The 19,516-nt window shown below is 31.6% G+C and overlaps 1 protein-coding gene, 1 non-coding gene and 1 pseudogene across 2 annotated transcripts; all 3 read right to left on the bottom strand.

Annotated features, from left to right (window-relative positions):
- Window positions 1-7,198: 7,198 nt before the first annotated feature.
- Window positions 7,199-8,343, bottom strand: LOC149491679 (GDSL esterase/lipase At1g29670-like). Its single transcript, XM_089717133.1, has 2 exons — window positions 8,124-8,343; window positions 7,199-7,431 (listed from the first exon to the last, which is right to left on the bottom strand). Exons 1-2 carry the CDS (start codon window positions 8,341-8,343, stop codon window positions 7,199-7,201), a joined length of 453 nt encoding a protein of 150 aa, XP_089573259.1.
- Window positions 8,344-11,020: 2,677 nt separating this feature from the next.
- LOC149491678 (GDSL esterase/lipase At1g71691 pseudogene) lies at window positions 11,021-12,547 on the bottom strand (annotated as a pseudogene).
- A 4,478-nt stretch (window positions 12,548-17,025) lies between these two features.
- Window positions 17,026-17,132, bottom strand: LOC149491677 (small nucleolar RNA R71). The gene has a single exon (XR_016319334.1). It is a non-coding gene; the product is annotated as a small nucleolar RNA R71 (small nucleolar RNA).
- Window positions 17,133-19,516: the final 2,384 nt, after the last annotated feature.

Raw genomic sequence — 19,516 nt, 5'->3', positions numbered from 1 at the left:
CTTATATTCGTAGCAGTTTAAGATAAAATACAAACTTTATTTATTTACAAAATATAAATACAAGATTTAAAACTTACAAGAGTTTTAGATTTAGACTTTCTCCAACTTGAACGCTTACAGCTTGAACTAGGAGCGAAGAAGGAGAGAGGGATTATGGTTAATTTAACTAAAAACTAAACTTATGCCTTCACAAGGGGAGAGGCTCCCTTTATATAGAAAAAACAAAAAATTTTCTTTCTGTTTACTTTTTACTGTTGATGCACATTACTATGTTTGCCACGGAATTTTACTGTAGAGAAATAGTGCTTGGTCGGCCATTGGAGCTTGCCTTTTACTGTAGAAACACATGAAGGAATAAGGTTCCTTCTGCCTTTTAATCAGATGAGGACTTTTAATCAGATGAGGACGAAGTGTCCTTCTTTTTCTTTTCTTTTCTTTTTACTTTGCTTTTTTGTTTTAACTTTGCTTTTCCTTTTTCTTTTTTGTCAGCTTTACTTTTTACTATTATTGATTGAAGAATATCATCATTGCTATCTTTACTTGAAACAAGGGAAGATGATGACGTTGACGAAGAGGAGGACGCCATGTCTGCCTATTTGGCTTTGCCTTTAATACTGGGTTTGGATGACGATTTATCTGAAGAACCTGCTGGTGGTTTACTTGAGGAGGTTTTTACTGGAGAATCTGTGGAAAGTTGTTGGAACATTTCCTGGCAAATTCTTTTATACTCATCAGGGGTTTTAGCTGCTGCTAACCTCGCTTGAGACTGTGCTTTTTGGATTCAAAATTTAGGTTGATCATTTAAAGCAAGAGTTGTAGCATAGGTTAATGCAGGTGTACCAGAAAGTTTAGTTCGAATCCATTGATCGATTTTAAGTTCAGTAGTAGAGTTCTTGAAAGAGCCCCACCATTTAATCTTGTGTCGTTTTACCAACATAGGAATTTGAGTTCCTATGGCATACTGAGTGTCCAAATACCATTGATATACCCAGGGCGTAAAGAAGGCCATACAATAGTACATTAAGGATGGAATATGGGCTTCTTCAGGTCTAGGTTTATAATGGGCTTTAAAGTACTGATATAAAGAGATGATAGGAGGAGGGAGAATATCATTGGATAAACCCCTTGTTTGCCACCATTTTTTAAACCAGTTTGGAATCTTTAAATTAGTACGAAAAGACTGATCAAAATAAATTAACCACGAATGAGTAGCAGTGGGATTTTGAATAGAGAAAACTTTTTTCCATGCGTCTTTATAGTCAAAATAATTATAAGTAGTACTATGCACATGCTTATATAAAACTTTGAATTTTACTGGAGTATAAAGGGATGGAGCAGGCTAATCTTTAGGATGAATAACTCTTTGGATTTTTATGGAAGAGTACAAAATAATAGATTTATTTTTAGGATCAAAATTATGTTTAATTTTTACAGAGTCAGTATCAAGTAAGATATTATGATAATATTCCTGAGGTTTTGAAAGATCATTTGGAGTAAAATACCAATCCTCAGGGTAATAGTGTTTTAAAATTGACCAAGGATTAATATTATTATATCCATCCTCGATCTCAATTTCATAATCAAAAATATTTTTAACAAACCATTTATGTATACTTTGAGTGGTATACTGGATTTTTGGCAAATCCACAGCCATTAACGGATTTGATAAGTCTTTACTGCCTACCGTTTGAGACAGACTAGCCGTACCATGAACGGGTACGATCGTTTTAAGTTTAGAAGACATACCTGCATCCTCTGTGGAAGAAGATGCTATACCTTGCAACGCCTTTAAAACTTCCGGGGATTGACTGAGTTGTTCAATTAATTTTTGAAGATCTTTAGAAGTTTTAGTGTTTAAAGTTGAGGTTTTAGTGAGGTCTTCGGAATGCTCTGAAAGAGCTTTAGTGGGTGAGTCAGAGTCCTCTTTAATGGCTTTACCCTTGTCCTTTTTCTTTCCCATTGTGCTGTAAGAATTCGCGAGTAAGAAAGTCTGGAATATTATTTTTATGACCAGGAATAAATTCAATATCAAAATCAAAAATACTTAATAATACTTGCCATATTGCAAAAATTTGTTTAGAGGCAAGATTTTTAACATCTTTTTGTAAAACATCTTTAGCAGATTGACAATCAATACGTAATAAAAATTTTTGGTTTAATAAATCAGACTGAAATTTATTTATACATATTACTATACTCAAAATTTCTTTTTTAATAGTGGAGTAGTTAAGTTGAGTGGGAGTCCAATGGCCTGAAGTGTATTGGATTATACGTTCTTTACCATCAAGTTGTTGCTTTAAAAATACCACCATATCCTATATCCGAAGCATCAGTTTCAACAATTTTAAATGCTGTAGGATTAGGAATATATAAATATGGTATTTCTTTTACTAAAGATTTTATCTTTTGAACTATTTGAGTATGTTTATCCGTCCAGGGACTAGCATTTTTTCGTAATCGATCATGCAATAATTTTAACATACAATTTAAATTAGGGTAAAAATCAATGACATAATTTAAACAACCAAGAAACCTTTGTAATTGGAGTTTATTAGTAATTTCATCTGGAAATTTTTCTCCAAATACCAAAGTTCTTTCTATGGGTTGAATTTTACCTTGCTCAATATAATGACCCAAAAATCTGATTTTAGTTTTAAACAAGTCCATTTTAGTTTTACTTAAGGCCAAACCATTTTGCCGAATTACCATACAAAATGTTTTTAAGTGTGTGAAATGTTCAAGAAGTGTTGTACTAAAAATAAGTACATCATCAATATATACAATACAAAATTTAGAATAAGGATTAAAAATATCATTCATCATCCTCTGAAATTCAGAAGGAGCATTTTTTAGTCCAAAAGGCATTACATTCCATTCATATTGACCAAATGGAACTGTAAATGTTGTTTTATATCTATCTTTAGGATCAATTTGAATCTGCCAGTAACCAGATTTCATATCAAATTTACTAAAAATATTTGCATTATATAATTTCTTTAAAAGATCTTTTTTATTGGGAATTGGATATCTTATCCATTTTAAAGCTGTATTTAATGGTTTATAATTTATTACTAATCTGGGAACACCTCGTTCTATTTCAGCATTTTTATTGACATAAAAAGCTGCACAAGACCATGGGCTTCTAGATTTAGATATTAATTTTTTATTGAGTAAATCCTGAATTTCATTTTTACAATGCTCTATCAATTCAGGATTCATCTGAATTGGTCTAGCTTTAGTTTTAATAGTTTTTTCATCAAAATCTTTTTCATATGGTAAATCTACTATGTGTTGTTCACGATTCCAAAAAGCATGTGGATGATCAGCACATAGTTCCTTTTCCATAGATTCTTTTAATGTTGTGATTTTATCTTGTATTTCTTTAGCCTCTAATTGTTGTTTAATTTTGTTTAAACACATATTATTTGTTGCATCTTTTAAATCTTCTTCTCTAGATTTAATTAAATAATTGATTTCTAATATTTTAATTGAATGAGCTTTTAAGAGATTTAATTGCTTCTTCTTAGGTTTTTCAGTGAATTCTAACTTAACTGTACTATTTCTTATTTTAAATTTAATACAATCCTCTTTAATCATAGTATTTTAGTTAAGTAAACCCTTTGAATGGGTTTTAGTTAACTATATATATATATATATATTAGGCTATGTAACTTAAACATAGCCAATATGTTTGGAAAATCACATAAACCATCTTATAAGCATTCAAGAAATTCCAAAGGGTCCATAGATAATAACATCATATAATACCAAAATCCATGTTTACGACCCATGTGAACTCACTAATCCCAAATGAGCTTTAAAGTCACATAACTACCTATATAGGCATAAATCTCAAATCCAACATGCATATATGTATATATATCATCCATATACACGAACTAAAATCATATTTTTAATGCTTGTATCAAAAGTCTCATTTTCATGAAAAACATATTACTTTGAAAGTTCATTTTTTTTTTCTCATAATCAAGTAGTTTATAACTCATGCTTTAAACCAAATTTTTAGTCCTTCAATTATGGAAATCATAATATTCAACATCATGCAAGTCACATGACTGATAGGAAGGGTTTCAGGTCCATATGGCCCAAAATGTGATTTTAAAAAATTAATCCTTCCTTTTACATTTAAATTAACTAAAACCTTAGTTAGATAATTAAAAAATAATTAGACACTTCTCATACAAATCTTAAACCATTTTCCAAAATTCTCCAAATCTCATGTTTTAAGAAATAGTCAATTCTAAGAATTCATCAAAAACTTCATTACCAAATTTTAACCACATGATAGGCATTATTTTTAAACATGAATTATCAATTTAAAAGTAAGAAAATAATAGCATACTGAGGCTATATAGTTAGGTTGAGATACACTTTCATCAAGAAAATATATATATATTTGTTTTTACATTAATTGCACTATCACATTCAACAAGCCATCAATAACATGTAAAAACTCTTTTCAACTCAATTTTAAGAAAAGCCATACGACATCTCATATTTCAAAAATTCATGTGATTCTTATCATATAAATCTTCCTTTTTACATGCAACTCATCTAAAGCCTTAATTATATCCTTAGAAGTATAGATATATTCTAAACATGCAAAATCTTGTACAATTTTCCAAAGTTCATAAATTTCATGTCATAAGAAAAGTCATGTCACAAAAGTGATTTTTACCATAAAAGCTCCCTATTTCTCATTCGACTCATTCAAGATACTTATTGCACTTAAAGAAGCATAATTAAACTTAAAGCATGCATAAACTCACGTCTTATCCAAAAACTCTTTGTCTTAAGTCATAGAAAATTTATCATTTTTTTTTCAAAATTTAAAAGAGATATTTATGTCAAATTCTAAATACATGCTAAGCATCAAAATGGAAAGAAAATAGTCAATTAATGATAAGGAATTCACAAGGCTACCTATTCCTCTCTGGTTTAGTCAAATGAAGTTCCATATCAAAAAGTAATCTTCTCTTTCATTCAAGCTTGATAATTTCATATATAAATCATGTGTAGCATAAAAGAACATTTAATATATATGAATTCACCTGATATGGTCCAAATCCCACTTTCAAAGTTATAGGAAAAGTTACATTCTTAAGGGTTTAGGCAAAGCATGATTACCAACTCTAAGCCACATGTTTAATACCGTAATTAAATAAGAATTTCCAATTAAAAGGAAAACAAACCTAGGTTCATGCTCTTCCTAGGTTTGGCCTTAACTAAGGGCAAAGGAGAGGAGGACTTTCCTTTTTATTCTAATCATTCAAACATTTCATTAAGTCTCAATAACACATATATATAGTCAAATCACCATTTGCATGCTTATGATCAAAACCCCCAATTTCTCATGCTTTTAAGTCATAGGAAAATTTAGCTAAGATAAGAATTCATGTAAGGAAAATTTCCCAACACATAAAATACATATCTAGAATTAATTTAGAAGCATTATCACTAATTAAATTCTAGAAAAAACAAGTCTTATCACACTAGGGTGGTTTTGCCACTCATAGGAAAAATAGAAGGTGAAACCTTCTCATGCAATCAAACCTACTTCCAAACTAATTTGGCACCCAAGAACACAATTAAACTCTTAGAAACACATTATTTAAGCCAAAAATCACAAAATTCCTAAATTTATCTCATAGAATCCTAAAATTTGAATTCAAAGAACAAGCAAAAGGAGATGAAATTAGTGAACAAAAACCTTTCAATTAAGCTTTAAGAAGCTTTAAAAAAAAAACACCAATTCAAGAAATGAACTTCACTTAGTCCGTTCTACATAGTTCTCCCTTTCTCTACATAAGAGAAAGTCACCATCAACAAATAGAAAAGCTAAGAAGAGGAAGAGATCAAATAGAAAGATGTAAAAAATTCAAGAAACCCAACCTAAATCCCATAATTTAACTCAAAATCAACACTCAACTTACTTGAACTTGTAGAAATCTCCAAAGGCTTAAACCCCACTAGCCACAATCACCATTTATGCTTTAATCTTCAAGAATAATCACTAGCTTTAGGTTTAATTAGGTTTAATTTATGATATTCTTAGGTAGAAATCAAAAGAAAATGAGAGGAAGAGAGAGTAAAGGGTTAGGCCATGAAATGGGAGAAGAGAGGAAAATCAAATGGAAGGAAAAAGAGGAGGAAAAAAAGCTTTTACAAAGCTTCAAGGGCATTTTTGAAATTTTGAACAACTTCCTTAGGAAGTTATTGAATGGGTGGTTGAGATTTAATCTCCAAACTTTAATCTAATAGCCAATATTAAACCCTATAACATCTTCTAAAAATTATATTTATCTCCATAGATCTCTTTAAAAATTTTCAATAAATTAAATCCTCAATCTTTCTAATTTCTAAAAAAGACCCCGAATTACTATTCATTAATTACTTAATTTCTCCAATAAATTCATAACTTACTCTCTTGCCCATCAAAATAATATATATGTATGCTCCAAAATAATTATCGAAAATATTAGTTGTGAATAATAATACTTCAGGATCGAAAAAACATCAATTTCCGATCGCTTAGTATTATTCACAGACCGACAAATTACTATCTAAGCTATAAAAAAAATTAGGGTGTTACATTTTCCCTAAAGAGGGTGGCGACTCAAAATTAAAACTCTTACCAAAGTAGGAAACATTAAAGGATCGGCCTTTTGAGGATTAATGAATAGATTTAAAAGAGAAAACCAATTTAATGACTAAAATGAACCAAGCTTGTTCTATTAATATATTTTCCTTTGCGAAAAACGCTGTCCATCCTTATATTTGAGTGACTTTTCATAAAATGCTAAAGTTAACGTTACACGAATTAGCTTTTCAAAAAACATTACCCTAACCTCTACAGCTAGTCTATAAGCTATGTTACCGAATAATTTTTTAAGTAGCGTTCGCTAACCGCTACTTGAAACGTTGTTGCCGAATATAGCAATAATTTAGTGATATAAAGTATCAACAATTCAAACTTTAATTATTGTCTTCTCATTACAAAAACAAATATAAAAGAGTAGAGAGATTAAAAAAGCACTTAACCATTACATAAAAAATTAAGAGAAATAGAAAATTAAAAAAAATAGAAGATATTTTTCACGTCTACAGAAAGCAAGACCTTCTAATATTTGAAAATTTTGAAGCAAGAATAGGTTTATCATCCAAACGTTGAGGAAACTTAATTCTTAGCTAACTGTTGGACATTAATGGGATAGGCTTCAGTTGTAAGAGTAGAATTAAAAGCTTTAGATGCTATAAGAATATTCACTGCCTCTGTTGGATGCAACCCATCAAAGAAAACATGAGTTCTCCTTTCATCACAAACCTTTCCTTCTTTTTCGCTTAAGATACCATTTCCTTCTTCATTTACACTTCCCACTTCATAACAATTATTGCTGGTGTTGTTGAACCCTATTAAATAAAAACCCAAAACATTAGTTTTTAGGCAATTATATTTTTTAGAATAAGATGAGGTGAAATCAATCAAGTGTGATCTGGTTGTCTTTTTACTTATGTGTGGAGTGTGAGATCTCTTTCGACCATAAGTGTTTTGCACAAATTTGGTGAGTTTAAAAAAGAGCTACCTTTATTGTCTAGCCCGCAGTGTTATTTTGTCTCATCAACCTCTAAATAAATAATAAAAAAAAAAAGGTGAGGTGAAATGAGAATAGATGGTACTGTGGTGCGAGCAATGATACTTCCCACATCTCTACTGCACCTAACATTTCTCTGAGTGGAGACTACTTTAAAAGTCGGACACTTAGTTCAACTCTCACTATTGTTAAAATTTCACTTTCCAAAGCTAAAATGAAAATAATAGTAAATAATAGCTTAAGTTTGAATATTTTAATAATATGTTTAGCTGTGTAAAAATATAATATAAAGAATCCTTTGGGTATTTAGCCAGTTCAAATAGGCGTAGATTTTAATATTAATTTTAAATATAAAGTTATAAAACTATTAAAATTCAGAATATTCAATCATTTGAATTGGTTTTTTTTTAAAAAAAAAAAAATCGATCTTGAGAAAGAAATTTCAAATATGAAAATCCACTTTTGAAACTACAAATAAAGAAAGGGAATAAAAAATACTCCAAAATTTACCTTGGGATACAGGATTTTGGATAATATCCGCGATAATCTTGTAGCTATTGACAAAGACAAAATGAGAAGCAGGCATTTGTCGCTTGGTAGCGTCCACCGTTGACTTCAATCGAGCATTGAAGAGCTCAGCTGCATTGTTCAGAGCTTCAATGCAAGTATTGTTAGGAGATTTTAAGTTGGTAATTACATATGGATAGCACCCAATTGGATTCACCGACATCAACACAAACTTTCAACCCCCTATATTGTACAATTTCTGCATCAACATTAATTTCGTTAATATTGTAAACTTCAGAGAGTAGGTGTGCTATATACGCTCCATTTGGTATGAGAGTATACCTTTATTAGTCATTAGATTCAAAATTATATAGACATAATTGCAGTTAATATAAATTTCTCCATATATAGGATCTATTCACAATATTAACTGTTAGCTATTTTATTAACTTTTAGTTGTTAGCTTTTAGCTTTTAGATGACAATTGTCTACAGAGAGGTTTAAATTAGAAATATTCGGCCAAGATATTTGTTTAATTAATTATTTAACTTAAAATGACAACAAGGATCTCACGTATTTAATTAGTTGAATTTGGAAGAAAAAATAATAAGTGTAATGATTGTAAAAAAAAATTATTAATCTCTTCAAAACGCTAAAAGCTCCAGTGTTTAGCCCTGTTTGATAACAACTTATGAATTAGCCTTTCGCTTTTTGACCAAGTCAAAACTTTAGTCTATTAATTGCAGTGTTCGGTAATATAACTTTTAAAATACCTTTTAGAAGTTGAGAGAGCTTTTTATGATACATTAAACATTATGACTATGTTCGACAACAGCTTTATAAATAGCTTTTAGTGTTTTAACTAACGCCTATTTTTTATGGTGTTCGGTAACATAGCTTTTGAATTAACTTTTAAAGGTTAAGGTGACATTTTATAAAAAGTTAATCCATGTAATATTTAGCTTAGCGTTTTATGAAAAGCTACTGAAACAGCTAATAACTAAATGCTATTAAAACAGCTAACAACTACCAAAATAGCTACTTTTGCCGAACAGACCCTATAACATTTAGCTTTTAACTTGTAAATTAAATCTTTTTGACAATCATACCCTTTTTTTCTCAAAATTCAGCTAATTAAACTACTAGCGTCTTTTTTATCATTTTAAGTTAAACAACTAATTTAAAAGTTATTTTTACTAAACACTTCTAATTTAAACCGTTATATAAACACTACTTTATAAACCCTAGCCGCTCTGCCTCTCTCTTGAAACCTAAAACCTAAAAGCTCTCTTTTCTTCTTCCACGGGTGGCCATCGGTGAGTTCTTATCGGTGGTCACCACTTTTCCTTTTTTGTTTATTTTTTTTTCTTTTTGCAAATATCCTCATATCTGTATATAGATCTGAGTTATTATCGCTAAATATTGGGATTTATTGTTGCCCATATCTTGAAATTTTGTTCTCAGATTAGTTCTGAGTTATTGTTATTATCATTATGATGATTTTTTCTAGTGTCTTTTATTGTTTAGATAGTTATGCAGAAAGAAGTACATATCTCTTCTCCAATAGAAAGAAAAAATTAAAAGGTAATCAGATCGGACTTAGAGAAAGACTATAGAGTCAAATAGTGGCCATGAATAACTAACAAGTGGAGCAAGCGATCGCCTATGACACAAATACTATACTCTGTCAACTCGATTAGATACTTCAAATCAAGATTGTATTATTTTTATTCTATGTAAAAGTGGTTTATTATAAGACTTCCTAAACAAAAATTTAGAAACATATTGATTTGTATCTACATCTGTATACAATTTCTACTTAGTGAAATTTCTAATTTCATTTCTTCTCAAAAAAAAAACCATTATATAAACAGCTACCAGCTATTGCAATAGCTAACATCAAAAAATTACCAAAATAGCTAATAGCTACTAAAATATCTAATATTTCTAAACAGAACCTTTAACGTTTAATAAAAAGCTCTCTCAAACTCTAAAACTATTATGAAATCCATGTTACCAGACACTACTATTAATAGAGATTGAATTTTGACTTGGTGAAAACGTTAAAAGCTAGCTTAAAATATTTTAACGAACAGAGCCATAAAGTCGAGTTTATAATATACTTCATCCATCCATAACTAAGTGTCACGTTTGCAGTTTTTTCATCTAACAAGCAATCATTTAATTTGTTTAATTTGTATAAATTATTAAGGATGTGTTCGGCAACAACTTTTTAAGTAGCTGTTAACGTTTTGACTAGTCAACAAATGCTATTTTTATCGTGTTCAGTTACAAAAGATTTGAGCTAGCTTTTAGAGGTTAAAGTAGTGTTTTATAAAAAATTAATTCATGTAACGTTTAACTTTTAGTGTTTTAGAAAAAGCTACTCAAACAACGAACAGTTAAACTCTACGAAAATAGCAAACAGTTACCAAAACAGCTAATTTTGTTGGACAAACCTTAAATAAATTTACTATATTACCATTATCAACAATAAAGAGAGAGATTTTTTAGAATTATAGCAATTAATGTTCATCATTTGCAAGGGTAAAAATAGAAAGAAAAAATATTATTTCTTAAAATTCACAAATGTTTTTATGTTTTTAGAATAACGTATTATGTTTGTATGTGTTTTTAGAATAACATAAGAATAACCCTTTTCTTCACTTTCATTAAACATCACTATGTAATCTTAATTTATAAGCTTTTTATTTTCCATTTTTTATTTAGCGATAAGGTGGTAAATCTAGCTTTTCCACAGCATACTAAAATTAGAAAATTAAATTAAAAAAGATATATATTCTTATAATCTATGTTCCAAAATCAAATTGTTTTTGTTTTTTTAAAAAAAAAACTGCTTAATTATCATTAAGATCAAAAAGCAGTATTACATGATGAATAAAAGATGAAGGTAAAAGGTAATCCTTTATGCTGATCACTAAAACAAAAATCTTGAATATGTAAAAGGTAATCCTTAAAGAATGTTGCAGATCAAACCTACAAAAGCATGCAGTGTGAAATAAGAAGACAAGAACCATTTCCTAATTTACTTATGTATATTATATTTTTTTTTATAAATCAAAAATTTAAAATAAAAACTGCTCAAGCCTTTTCCCACATTACAAGAGATATTTAATTATTAGATTATTACATCCGTGGTACTTTATTAAAATCATCAGAACTTATAAGAGAAATAGTCAATCTGGGGAAATACTATTTCCGGTTTAACCGCAGATTAGTTCTATTTGCATAACCAAATGGGATCACCACGTGATGCAAATTAAAATGTTTGAATGTAATTAAAAAAAAAAACAGAAAAATATTCAGCAGAACTAAGAAACTAATGATAGATTGCATTATATTTGGGAGAGAATAGGAAGTGAATGCACCTGAGGTTGCTTGGATAAGGAGTCAGCGAGATTGTCAGTGAAGAACTGAAGACTGACACTGGAATTGGGTGGTTTGAGGAAGTAATTGAATGAGTAATCATTTCCTCCAGTTCCCACAACAAACATGTATTTTGCTAATAATTCCTCACTTTTCTTTTTCTTCCCTTGTAATGCCTTTAATTCTGGCATTGTAACCTCCTCAAAGTTCCTTATTTGCTGGTTCAAAGTAATCACTTCGACCTGTTTTCACCAATAAATAAACTTACAAACCCTAAATGTGTAATTTGCCATCAATCATTTGTTAATTAAATATGAAAAAAAAAAAACTTCTTTTATGTCTTATTCAAGGACTAACTATGATTCACCGAAACTTTTACCCATAGGCATTTTCGCATTTCATAAACATTTCTGCTTGTCATTTTCTTATATAAAATACATCTTTTCCGTGTAAAAATTATATTTTATATGTCGTTTTCTCGTATCTGAGTTTTCACATTTTTCCATTTTCGGTTTCCATGCAATACAGGGAAATATTTAACCAAAACTCAATAATTAATTCATCTTTAATTAATATTTTTAACAATAATATCAAATTAGCATAACAAATTAAATAGATGAAAGGCTAAAAAAAAAGCCAAAAAGGAACAAAAAGGGAAATTAACTTACAGCAATAGAGCCAGTTTCATCTAATATGCCAGAAGAACCAGAAGCAAAATTAACACCGTTGAGGATCTTGTTTCCTTTGGTTGTAGGGTCAGAAAAAGGTGGAATCAAAGGAAGACCAAGTTGGTCACAAAGAAGGTCAATCACATTTTTCCCATTTGTAAATCTACCAGAAGGCCCAGAAGAAAAATCTACTCCATAAGGCAAATAATTTGCTTTAGATTTTGATTTTGGTCGAAAATTGTTATTACCGTTATCGACTAAAGAGCTACCAAATACAAACATTCCTTTGATCTTCCCATCTTTATTCCCTCTACTGAGTGTGAAATGGATAGAAAAAGAATGGCAAGCATGGAGAGGTGTAAGAAGGCACATCTTGAGGTTGGCTTTTGAGTCATTTTTTTGGTGAAAGTGATAGCTTATTGAAAGGGTCAAGTTTCTGTTATTATATAAGGAAGGAAAGGTATGGTTGAATTTTTAGGTAGAAGCAACATTAACTATATTTAGGTTTAATAACTGCAATAGTTATGTTGGGATATATTAAAAAATAGAAGATAATATTAAAAATTATAATAAAGAATCTAAAGAAAGAAAAAAAATAATGTTTGCATTAAAGATTGTTTTGTTACAAATACTTTAATGCGCTCTTTAATTATGGCGCCGGGGAACATGGATTTTATTTTTTTGACCCAAAATTTATATATTTATAGAATGAAAAGATAAATCTGAATTTTTTTTAAGTAAAGAAAAATTCAGTTTGGAGGGTCCAGCCTCTTTGACATTTGGTTCGATTAATCCGGATTCGTACCGAGTAAGTTTATAGAAAGAGTAAAGCGCTCACTTTGAATATTACTCAAAGCACGAATTCGAGACTTTTAATTAAAGGAGAAGAAATCTTTATCATTCCATCTCACCTCTTATGTATGGAAACAAAATTTTACATATATATATTTATATATATATATAAATGAGTGAGGTGAAATGTATACCACGCGGCCACTCTTTGTCGAAGAGATAACCTTTGAATGCATAACATAAATGCAGAATGTACCCGTAAGCAATTAGATCAACAAAATATATTATCTCTTCAACTTAATTTTATCTAGAAAGTCAAGACTTCACAACCGAGAATTCTGGAAACCTGGTGTAATTCAAAGGTTAATATCATGGTGAAATCGAAAAGTTTTAGATAGCTTATATATAGATTATTTCAAATATCTAAAAATTAATTAAAATAAAACGAAAGGCTTTGAGATTTCTGATCATATGCAAGTAATTTCTACAATTTTAGAACTAGCAATTTTGGTCCACATATTTTGATAACCCAACACTTTAATCCTTAATTATAAATTTATGATTTTTTTATTATATTTCGGTCCATAACATTGTAAATTATATAGGTAACATTGTGATCAATAAAATTTTAGAAAAACTAATTTCACCTTCAATATTGTATTATTTATTCTTAGACCACTTCGGTTTCAAAAATTTTGAATTTAATCCATAAATTTATCCCTATACTTTTCACAAAAAAAAAAAAAAACTTATGGTACTTTCAACTTTTACTTTGATCCATTGAACACTTCGACTTACAAAATTGAATCTATTAAATATTTTATTTGATCCACTGAATTGGACCTGTTAAAACAAATAGAGGATGATTTATTCAATCACATAGTTTATATTTTATTTGATCGATTGAATTGGACTATTAAATATTTTATCTGTTTCATTGAATATTTCAACTTGTAAAATTAGATTAATTAAACTCTAGTTTGATAGTTAAAAAATATAACAATTATTGTTCTAAAAATTATCTTAACCATATACCGATCAATATTTTGTAAGATATATTTTGGATCTAGTACGTGAATTTAGAACACTAATAATTATTATATGGCAGAAGCAATTTACATACCTGATTTATGGTTTGAAGCAGAGATTCCAATTTGACTCATTGAATTTTCTGCAACCACAAGCTTGCAAATAAAATTAGTATTTCTGAGATAAAGACTAGATCTTCTTCTCCTTCTCCTTTTTTCGCATAGACAGCTTTCAATGGACTAGCCAAAATTAGTGTTAAGGATGGAGAGAGGACCTAGCCTATTTATGAAGAATCCTATAGACTTTCCATCACAAGTCCTTATAGGATTAGGCCTAAACTTTTATCACCTAACTATACTGGCCCATTAGAGGTGCATAAGCCCATTACACAAGTGATCACTTAAACATGAATTGGGCTTCACATAAATATTCTTAAACTGTATTTATTCGATCCATTTTCACAAACTAAAATAGCCCACAACTAATAGTAGCCCGCATTAAAAATTCTTACATTCTCCCTCTCAGGCAATATTAATTGTGGCTTTTAAATATATTTACAAATAATTTTGAAAACGACTTTCAAACTGAATAGTAAAATACAATTGTGGCCACTTACTGTTAAAACAAACAGTTTAAGAAATGACACCTCTAAAAATCCCATCCACATTAAGTCATCGATATCGAATCATGGTGATAATTATGGCCTTTATTGACAAAAGATCTATCCATAATTACAAATATAAATGACTTAACCACCGTGGATCACAGTATGATAGTGCAACATAAGAAATAACACTCAAATGTGATCAATTTGCTATTTCATTGTCGGTCCTCAATGATTACTCTTTTAACACAAATGCCAAGGAATAAACAAGAGAAATCACAACAAGCCATTTGTTTCCTATAATGATGTGTGCATTTCATGCATAAATATTTATATCTTTAATCTCCTAGTTTGGTCCAATTTTAGGGATTTTAATAAATTAAAGTTAGTTTTTGCATGCATTGTGCATATTTTGCATTTGTCTTGTCTTCTAATGCAGGTCCTACCTTTTTTAGGGAGAAAACACTAAAACAGGGGTCATTTTAGTCATTTTGGACCATTCCACAAGAAGAGGACTTAGTGAAAAAATGCACAAGCAGTGCACCCACTGTGCTTTTAGCTCACGAGACAGAAACTTTCAGTGCAAAATATACGGCCAATCAATCGGCTGTATAAAAAGTTACGACCGTTGCATCGGTCGTGAATTTTGCTAGGGTTCCAACAGCACAATCTGTCTGCCCATATGACGGGCTGTGAATTTGGCATACTGAATACATAGCATAAAAAGCACAACCAAAGCATCGGCTGTATGTTTTCCTCAGCTGGCAAACTGAAAGAAGAAGAATATGTCAAAGATCTTTTCAAAAAGGATACTACAAGTCTTTTTCGAGGCTATAAAAGGATACAGAAAGAATGCAGATGGGCATCAAGTAATAGCTAAGGAACAATTCTGATTTAAAGAGGATTAATTGGAGATTAGCTCAAGGATCTACTCCATAGTTAGCAATTGAAACAAGGTTTCGATCTTAGTTTCCTTTATGCACAAGGATGGTTTTAGAACTACTAATTCCTCTCAATCTTTTGATTTGTAATTTGATTATATGTAGTGAATAGTTCCCTAAGCTAGTGTTGGGTGAAAACCCATTTGAGCGATAATTATTTAATTAATTTCTTTCATTTCTATTTATTCGATGTTTTCTTGATTTATATGTTTGTGTACTTAATGCCTATAAATGTGTAGAGCTCCATATTTGTATGAAATGAAATGAGAGGATGAATGACTGGAAGGTAAAGTCTCTTATTGGATCGACCTACACATGAACCTAGGTGATAGACTTAGGAATGAGATATTGCTTTGAGGAACTAGGGAGAGTCACAGAGAGTAATGGGCTGGAATCATCATTACACCATGAAAGTTAGATGTTCTTATGATACTGGAACGTTTGACACTTGGAAGATGGCATAGATATTAAGGGACCGCTCCCCCTTCAAGATGCATTCCTAAATAGATAAAAATGGGAATTGAGTTTCATAATGTTGTTCAGTGGAGTTGATCCTAACGTTAGTGCCTTTTATTTGTTGGTTACAACAAATCTAGCATCCTTTCTTTTAATTTAAGCATTTGCTTTACATTTAAATAATTTAAATTTCAATGATTCTTCGTTTAATTTCTTGACAATTCATCTGGATCTAAAACTAATATTCAGTCCCCCTATTCCTAAGGATGATATCTTTATTATACTACTTGCACAATCTGTAAACTTGCGGAATCACTAAATAGTTTTTGGCACCATTGCCAGGGATAGGCACTTTTGTGTTGATATTAGTAATCAGATCCATAGTGTTGATCTAGATTCCTTATTTCACCTTGATTTCTACTCATAAACCATTACCTTGTATGCCCAGGTCTAGAAGTTGAGATTTGCTTCCTACAAATCTTAAGATCGAAAGAACAACAACAGCTTTGAGGAGGATAAATCCCAAATATCAACGAGGCTCTTCAAGGAGAGTTTCTGCAAAACCCCAGGTTAAAGCTCTAGCTTCTGACAATAAGCAACAAGTGTTTGAAGAAGATCAAGAGGAAGAGATTCCTAGTTTTGAAGAAGTACCACCAATGGGAGATAACCGTAGATTGGTAGATCTAACCATCCCCACTGTTGAAGGGATATGCGCATCAATTGTACAACCAATAGTCGCAGCAAATAACTATAAATTGAAGCATCCCTGATCAACTTGCTACAAAATAATCAGTTTGGAGGGTTGTCGCATGAAGATCCAAATTTCCACATTACAACCTTCAACGAGATATATGACACAGTGAGGATCAATGGAATGTCGAAAGAAGCTAAAAACCTGAGGCTCTTCACCTTTTCACTACGTGATAGAGCCAAAGCTTGGTTATATTCGATGCCGGCAAGAACTTTTAGGAAATGGGGCGAGCTCTGTGCAGCATTTTTGAAGAAGTACTTCCCCCAGCAAGACTCAGAAGTTGAAAACAAAGATTGCCACCTTTAGGCAGAAACCTGATGAAAGTCTTTTTGAGGCCCGGGAGAGATATCAGGATGTCCAAATGCAGTGCCCTCACCATGGCTGGGACAGGCATTTTGTCATCCATCAGTTCTTTGAAGGGGCTCTACCAAGTGTACAAAGTGCTCTACATACAGCAGCTGGAGGTTCCTTCTTCTAGAAAACCATTAATGAAGCTTATAGACTAGTGGAGTAAATGGCCAACAAGAGTCAAAGATGTGAAGGAGAGCAAAATCTAATTAAAAAGACTCTAGGGATGCTGGAGATTGATGGAATAACTCTACTCTTTACCAAATTTGACGCATTGGCTAAGAAGCTGGATAGCATTTAGAAGGTTAACATGGCTTTTTCAGCGTGTGGAGTCTATGGAAGCATAGATCATGCTAACTCTGAATGCATGCTTGTTAATTAACCGTTGAATAAAGAAGTTATGGAGGATATGAATTATGTGCAGAACCAGTTCCAACGAAAGTAGTTTGGGAGCCAATTCCTTAACAACTTTAGGCAAAATTGGAAAAATCCTCACCCAAACTTTAGCTGGAGTAATCTCTTGAACAAGCTCAAACCACCTCAACCCAAACCACCGCCACTAGGCTTCTAACAACTAAGACCACCATAAATACCCATCCCATCATTCCCAAACACTCAACCACCCAAGTCAAATGCTGATTCAAATCTCGAACGCTATATAGCCATGCAAGAAAAAGTGAATGAATTTAGTAAACAACAGATTTGAGCAAATGATTACCCATGTGAATGCTAAGATAGACCAATTAGTCTCCCACCAAAGGATACATGAGACCCAAATGGCACAGCAGGCGAGTTCCTCAAACTAGAAAAGCCAAGGAAAGTTGCCCAACCAACCCCTCAAAAATCCAAGAGAGCATTGCAATGCAATAACTCTTAGGAGTGGCAATACTAATGAACAACCCATTCACAAACCCAAAACTCAGAAGAAGGGAGACGAGAAGGTGGATGTTGAGCAAGGAGAGCAATCCAAAGGAGTAGTAGGAGAAAAGATAACAGAAGTTATTCCTCCACCTCCGGTAGACAGTGAGAAATACAAAGATAAGGTTCCATTTCCACAGTGTTTGAAGTAAGTTCAGCTAGATAAGCAATTTGGGAAGTTTTTGGACCTCCTCAAATAGCTCTATATGAATTCCATTCATTGATATAATTTCCCAAATGCTTACCTATGCGAAGTTCCTCAAGATCATTTTATCTTCAAAGAGGAAGTTGGTGGAGAATGAAATAGTTGCTTTAATGGAAGAGTGTAGTGCTTTGATCCTGAATAAGTTTCCTCCTAAGCTAAAAGATCCTGATAGCTTCTCTATCCCTTGTGAAATTGGGGAAATAGAAATTTAGAAACCCTCTATGACTTAGGAGCTAGCGTAAGCTTAATGCCACTCTCAATCTTTAAGAAGCTGAACATTAGGGAGTTGAAGCCTAAGATAGTGACTCTACAATTAGTAGGCAAATCTGTAAAGTATGCTTCGGCAGTCGTTGAGGATATGCCTATAAAGGTTGGCAAGTTCTTCATTCCAGTAGACTTCATGGTTCTTGACATGGATGAGGATTAGCACATCCCTATCATATTGGGAAGGCCTTTTCTAGCGATGACCGGAGCCCTCACAGATATGAAGAATGGGAAGCTTATGCTTCAAGTTTACGATGAGAAACTAGTTTTTGACCTCTTCAAAATGGTGAAGTAGCTGGCCCAAGTTCATCAAATTTTTAGAGTGGATATGGTTGAAGAGCTAGTAGAAGAAATAGCGAGTAAAGAAAAGTTCGATGATCCTCTTCACAATTGCTTGGTAGGATCAAAGGAAGACTTAGAGCAGTGCAATGAGACTTTGGAAATGGAAAGCTATTTAGAGGTAGGAAAGAAAATCTCCCCCCGTTTGAAACACAAGGTTGAGCAACTAAGGGACCGGAAGGATGAAAGAGCTGAACCTTCTCCTTCAACACTTAAGGAAGAAGATGCACCAAAGGTGGTGCACACCCCAAAATTGATTGTGCTACGGTCCTAGGTTATAGGTAGGCTTAAGGCCACCGGGCACCTTGTGGAACCCACAACTGAACCAATCCAATTGCACATATAACTTACCTTGATTAGTTACTTAGGTGGGTTAAAATCAATTTATTTACTTTCACTTAATTTCTAGGATCATTGAATACAATCTTTCACACACTTTGTATAATCATATATCACACTCTCAAAATACTATTTACATTATAGCTTACGTACATACTATACTAATATCATTCACAAAGGTACTACGGAGCAACTAGAGTTCATATAACTTATTAACAACATATAATATCTAATATCTATTTACATTATTTGGAGGCTTCTTATTGGAGGAAGGTGTGGGTCCCGTATGTGTATAGCACAATCCAAGAGGGAGGGTGAATTGGATTTTCAAAAAATAAAAATTTAACTTTTAAAA

The sequence above is a fragment of the Jatropha curcas genome, unplaced genomic scaffold, assembly GCF_041381405.1.
Source record: "Jatropha curcas cultivar XTBG-Jc1 unplaced genomic scaffold, XTBG_Jcur_1.0 HiC_scaffold_900_pilon, whole genome shotgun sequence".
NCBI lineage: Eukaryota > Viridiplantae > Streptophyta > Magnoliopsida > Malpighiales > Euphorbiaceae > Jatropha > Jatropha curcas.
Note: the sequence above shows the minus strand (reverse complement) of the source record. Positions and strands in the feature narration are given on the sequence as shown.